The following is a 6,056-nucleotide window of genomic DNA, read 5'->3' as shown; positions in this document are numbered from 1 at the left end:
ATGGATTCCACTTACGAATGAAGCATTAGAGAGAAAAGATCGCGTTTACTTTCCCTCACAGCCGTTTCAGCATCAACTACTAAAGCACTCAACTTACAGAGAGTTATTAGCTGCTGTATTTTATACCCATGTCTGATCCGGTGACTGTGAGAAACTTTCTGCTTCGTTGTTCACTGCGACAAACCTGAAGTCTCATTTCTGCAGCGAAATTAATCATTCACTTACTTTATGGCTCTAAAGTCCATCGAAAGCACTCTGAAAAAACACTCTGTATTACACAATTCAGAGAAATAACGCAACTCGTTTCGGCCCCAGTCCTAAAACACTAATAAACATGTCAGGGAAAGATTTGTGAACCGGAGAAACACGTTTGTGTTTAGGGGAGCTCAAACCTCGAAATTCTTTTTAACACTTTGACCATGTAATCAAAGACATTACACGTCTCAATAACTGACAACATATTAAACACATTTTATTCCAAAACTAAGCACAATGAGGAAATAAATATTGTATCTATGTTTCAGATCTCTCAAGCAGCTTGGGGAGGAAACAATCTCCAGTGAACTAAATCTGACTAAACGTAGGCCCGCTTCCATCCTGAAATGGGTTTTAAATAAAGATAATGCATTCATGTAAAACAGTTTACTTCTATAATGTGTCCTCTCATATAAATAGACAGTCACAGACAGTCAAAATAAGATCACAAGTCCATGTTCTAGGAGCAGGGCTGCAGGTGCAGTGTCAGCGCCCCCTTGCTGTGGAGCTGCAGAAGCCGCACAAACTCCTCCGGCATCGAGTGCATGTAGCGGTGCGGACTCAACTCGTCGTAATAATGATACGGGACTGAATTGTTATGCAAGTCTGTGCCGAACGGCCAAAATCCATACACGTGCACGTCCTCACACAGTTCCAGCGCCGTGCTAATTAACATAAACCCAGTGGAGAGGCGGACCTCCTTCAGGCCACGCCCCTTCCAGAAACGGTCCAGTGCCCGCAGGTAAGTGGGGCTGAAGAACACCACCGGCTGTTGAGGTCTGATTGGATGGAGGACCCTGAGAGTTTTGATTGACTGCCCAGTGCAGAAGGTGTAAGCAAAGGCGGGCATAATGAGGAAGGCGTTCCCGTACACACTGACCCGCTCCACCAACGGCTCCGGATTCTTGTCCAGGTTTTTGAATCTACAGACACACAGTTTGAAATAAAGACTCTTAATCGCTACTGACAGAACACAAACGTGTGTAAACCAATGAAAATGTTATTTTGGTAGGCTATCGTTTTGCAAAATGCAAACATTACAGTGTTTATAGCATTTAATAACCTTGTTTAATGTGAATGAACGTCTACAAACGCTGCTTTTGAAAATATGAATATTTTGCATGAGAAAATTTTAATAGTACTGCTTGAGGAAATTTTAATATTAGATGCATTATGATTAAAAATTAACAATAGTACATTCATAAACTGACGTTAAGCAAAGTTAATAAGTATTGCTGAATATGTTGCTGTGATAACTAGGCAACATTATGAGAACTAGTTTAAATAATTATATTTTTGAAGTTGTAAAAAAAAAAGATTACTGGAGTAAAAACACAATTTCTTTCTATGAAATCTTTCTCTTTATTATCTTTCTACAGACAAAAAAAAAAAAAACACATTTAGGCTAGTTAAATTGGTCTCTTACTGTTTCTGTAATTATTTGTGAAATTTAAGAGAAGTTTCTGAGTGAAATACACCAATGTTTTTTCAGTGTGTCAGATCAGAAACACTGAATAATTGTTTGTACTATCTCCACCTTGTTGCAATTTCCAATGTGTCAGTCACACTAAACCTGTCAAGAATGTCAAGTCACTCACCCCCATTATTAAAAACTAAATTCAGAGAGTTAGCATTATCATCTTTAAGCAAAAGCAAATTTTAGGACTATTAAAAAAAAAGAAACAAGATGGCACAAGTTAGACCAGTTCTAGCAAATCAGTTTCTCAATGTTCACATTTAAATGCACAAAGTAATATTTTGTGCAACTGAAAGATTCCACAAGATGATAAAGATTCATCATGGAACCGTTAAAGACAATAAAGAGTGTATATAGGAATGGCAATAATGGCTAATGAATGTGCGTTTGACAATTCTTAGTTATTAAAAACAAGAGTCCATAACACTGAGTGTTTAAACTCATATCAGAATCTAAAATGTTAAGTACACTTGTGTTTGTGGACACTGACCGGATCTGACTGGGGTTGATGGTTATGAGATCTGTCTTCAGACCAACATCGCTGTCATTAATCGACGCCAAATTAAACCTGAAAAAACTTCATGTTAACAGGAAGGATGCATGATTACTGATATGTTGAGGAGCAGGCACGATGGGATGCGTTTACCGTATGACGTAGTCTGCGCTGTCAATCTCACGTCCACAGCTGCTGTTCTTCAGAATCCCACCACTGCCGACCACAGCACACCGACCCAGACGACGACCGCTCCAGGGGAAATCCTGCAAACACACACACATACAGAGTTCATTTCTTTATTTGGATCCCCATTAGCCACTACCAGCACAAAAGTTAGTGTCATCAATCTGTGCTAATCTGAGTCAGTGCAGTTCCTGTTGAATGTGCTTCTCGATATGAATGCAAAAAATCAGAGAAGAGATTATTATCCTTAAGGAAGAACTGAATTTGCTCACAGACTATCATTTAAAACGTTTTTCACTAAACCCAGTCTTTCAAAGCTAAAGGAAAAATCCCTTTTTCAACACTGATGTTACAGTGTGGCAAACTGGTTCCGCCAAACAGAATTTATTTATTTATTTATTTTTTTTTTACAAGGCGACCTTCTAAGATACCATCCCACTGGTTTATCTACTTTTTTTTAAAAGTTTCCCAATAGTATTTGCTTTACCCTTTGGAACAGCTCTTTCAGCACCAAGATAAGACTGATTATCACATCCAATAAGGTGAGCACACGTCCTTTGTTTCCCCAGTGTTACCTGGCCAGAATTTCTACATGCTCAAAATATCCGGGTTTTATTTCATAATTAGAGTTTAGGTTTGTAAAAAGTAACTTCGTAAGAACATTTGACGTGTGCAGTTGGCATAGTACAACAAAAGATCTAAGAATTGTAAAGTGATGTTTGCCACAGACCTTATTTTACTCATAAATTAAAGAAAAAACACCCAAACGTGCTAAAAATCCATAGGAAAATAAGGTCTGTGGTAAAACTGACAATACTCACACATTTTGGTCTACGAGGTAACTGCACATGACCATACTGAAAATGTAACTGTTTGAAGCAGTTTTTTTTTTTTTTTTTTTTTTTTTTTTTAAGAATCTTTGACATATCAGCCTGTGTAGTTTACACTGTACAACAAAACGTCTAAGTATCACCGAGTTTTCTTTAGCGCAGACCTTATTTTACTCAGGAATTTAAAAACCCATTATAATTTTAGACATTTTAGGCACTTTAGAAAACCCAGCCAGGATATATCAGTAAAACAGAGGATGTATGGTCAGCCCACAAACTTTGAAGGGCTTGACTGCTTCAACAGGTTGTGTCACATTTAGAGTACAAATCTGGTGCCCCACTGACAATGAAAAAATGTACACAAACAAAGAGAGTGCTTAAACAGTTGATTAAATTTAAATGTGTATTTGTAACACCCACCCACCTCAGGCAGCATGCCATGAATGGCTGCATTCATTTTGTATGTTTTTGCTGTGCTTTTTTCATATGGGATGGTCTGATTGATGGCTGTGTTTTGTTTGGTGAGGAATAACGATCCTGTGGCGTTACATAAATACTGCAGCCTCATCCTGTTATAAAAACACAAAACCATAAAAGCGTCATCTCTGTTGAAATGACCAACCTCAGCATTCAAAGATTTATTCTTTGAACTTTCACAATGAAAGTTAGCTCAATAACGTCTCTGAAAAAATAATACAATAAAGGAATGTGTAACAAAAGTCACACCAACCTGTTCAACTCTCGCTCAGTTGTGTTTGATTGGTACGGGCAGCTCATAAAATCAGACAGCTCCTGTGTGAAACGCTGCAGCTGTATACTGGGAAGAAAACATAGAGACGAAATTGTTAATAATGCACTGAAACAGAAGGAATGCTGGTTGGTCTGCAGTCTCACACACCTTTTGGCTGGCTTGATAATGGCAAACTTGTGTCTAAGTTTAGTGCAGCGCACCTGCTGAAGCCTGTCCGCCGTCCCATCCCTGAAAGAAACGAATAATGTTTTCAAAACCACTGTATCATATTTGAATTTGAGTCAATTAAGTCTCAATCTCATTCTGCTAAGACATTATTTGAGGTCTCATTGCTTCACATCACAAGCATCAGAATTGTATCATATAAATATCGGCATCTTGCGTGTTTTTGCTCACTTTGAGTCTCTGAATAAAACTGAGCTGTTTTTTCCCTCCATGTTCCATCCAACAGATTTATCAGACATGATACAACAGAAACACATATACAACTATTTCTTTTAGACCTTGTCTAGTAGTTCAGTAAACCCTTCTATTTCAAACTGCTATTCATACATCAGGCTTTACATGATTAAGATATCTAGTTGTGTCCTCAGGTACTGTTTTTTTTTTTGTTTCTGGGTGCTTTTCTACAAAGTCAAAAAGCTGTGTTGGAACTTAAAGTTTTCCAAAGAATAAGGTTGTAAACCCTTTTTGTTTTTATCTTATCTTGATTTGGAAGGAGCAGAGCCTTACAGGATGCACAACAGGGAAGTCAAGTCTCAATTTCATCTAGAACCGATCCTTTGTTGATTTAGGGACACGTCCTCTTGTAAATTACAAAAGTGATGTTAAAGTAAATACACAGAAACATCACTGCTGGTGAGCAGTGTCATTTTAAAACAAATTTTATTCCATTTGAACAAAAACAGGAATTGTTATAGCAGTGCTCTGATTCACTGATAAAACGGTGTAAGAATCTGCCGTGTTCTGAGAACATTTTCTTATGTGAATGTTCTTCAGAACGTCCAGTCAAACAAATCTGACACGACTGCTCATCGTGAAGACTTTCGGAATTATTTGAAGCCTACCGAATGTTTCGCGGTAAACTGTTCCAGAGAATTAAACTTCTATGATGTGCTGCTTAACATTCTTATCCCTGGCGCTCCAGTCCTTTACAATGAATCTATATCACACACCCGAATAGCAAATGGAGATATTTTTTACAAAGACGTTTCGACCTAAAATCACATTTAAACAACAATATAGATGTAAGACTCGACCGAAAACAACACCATGTCAGCAAGCACATCATCACTAGGCAAAAGTGTCACAAGAGCAAAAAACAAGACTTAGTCTAAATCTGAGCGAGTTTTTTTCTGACAGTCCAGCTCGAGGATCACCGAGGCTGATGTAAATTCGCGATAATTACGAGCTAAAATATTCAGAAATACTGAAAATGTTCACCTGGGCGAGTGTGTGTTGCGTGTGTAATAAAACATCACACACACCCCCTGGAAGACCATCAGGACCATCAGCAGACTGAAGACGAGCCGGAGAAAAGACAATGCCATTAGAGAGACACATGAACGAAAAATGTACGTGTGTGTGTGTGTGTGTGATTTAGGGATAAATAATGACCCGACCCATCCACACCCGTATAACCCCGCCCCTCTGGAAACCTGAAAACCAGTCCATAGGAAGACCATGAAATTACAGTTTTATCAGTGCTGTTAAACGTGTTGTTTCAGCGCTAAAATGATTTAGTGATTTTGAGTGTTGAGACTTTCTTTGTCGAAGCTTTTGTTGAGAGGATTTCCAGAAGGCAGAAATATTTTCTCATGAACCTAATCTTATTGTATTTTATTTTATATACAACGGCTCGTTCAAAGACATTTTACTACTTATTTCAGAGCGTTCACAGAACTTTGAACATTTGCAAAGTTATAAAACTGAATGTCACCTTGATATGCGCATAACGAGGAAAAACTTTTTTAAACCTTTCAAAAACTGCAAAACGTTCTTAAAACATATTTTGTTCGCGGGCAGCACAATCAATGAGACCAGAGTCTGAGCACGAGCTAAAAA

The 6,056-nt window shown here is 38.0% G+C and overlaps 1 protein-coding gene across 1 annotated transcript; it reads right to left on the bottom strand.

Moving 5' to 3' along the window:
- Positions 1-446: 446 nt before the first annotated feature.
- LOC127162291 (alpha-2,8-sialyltransferase 8E) lies at positions 447-5,569 on the bottom strand. Its single transcript, XM_051105066.1, has 7 exons — positions 5,436-5,569; positions 4,140-4,220; positions 3,972-4,058; positions 3,666-3,810; positions 2,379-2,491; positions 2,223-2,300; positions 447-1,178 (listed from the first exon to the last, which is right to left on the bottom strand). Exons 1-7 carry the CDS (start codon positions 5,540-5,542, stop codon positions 716-718), a joined length of 1,074 nt encoding a protein of 357 aa, XP_050961023.1. The 5' UTR covers positions 5,543-5,569; the 3' UTR covers positions 447-715.
- Positions 5,570-6,056: the final 487 nt, after the last annotated feature.

Source organism: Labeo rohita, unplaced genomic scaffold, assembly GCF_022985175.1.
Source record: "Labeo rohita strain BAU-BD-2019 unplaced genomic scaffold, IGBB_LRoh.1.0 scaffold_88, whole genome shotgun sequence".
NCBI lineage: Eukaryota > Metazoa > Chordata > Actinopteri > Cypriniformes > Cyprinidae > Labeo > Labeo rohita.
This window is presented reverse-complemented; position numbering and strand designations above follow the sequence as displayed.

Coding starts and splice junctions, on each gene's coding strand:
- LOC127162291 (XM_051105066.1), bottom strand. CDS start 5,542: ATGGCATTGTCTTTTCTCCGGCTCGTCTTCAGTCTGCTGATGGTCCTG. Junction 4,221..5,435: donor CGCAACACACACTCGCCCAG/GTGAACATTTTC, acceptor CGTTTCTTTCAG/GGATGGGACGGCGGACAGGC. Junction 4,059..4,139: donor ATTATCAAGCCAGCCAAAAG/GTGTGTGAGACT, acceptor TTTTCTTCCCAG/TATACAGCTGCAGCGTTTCA.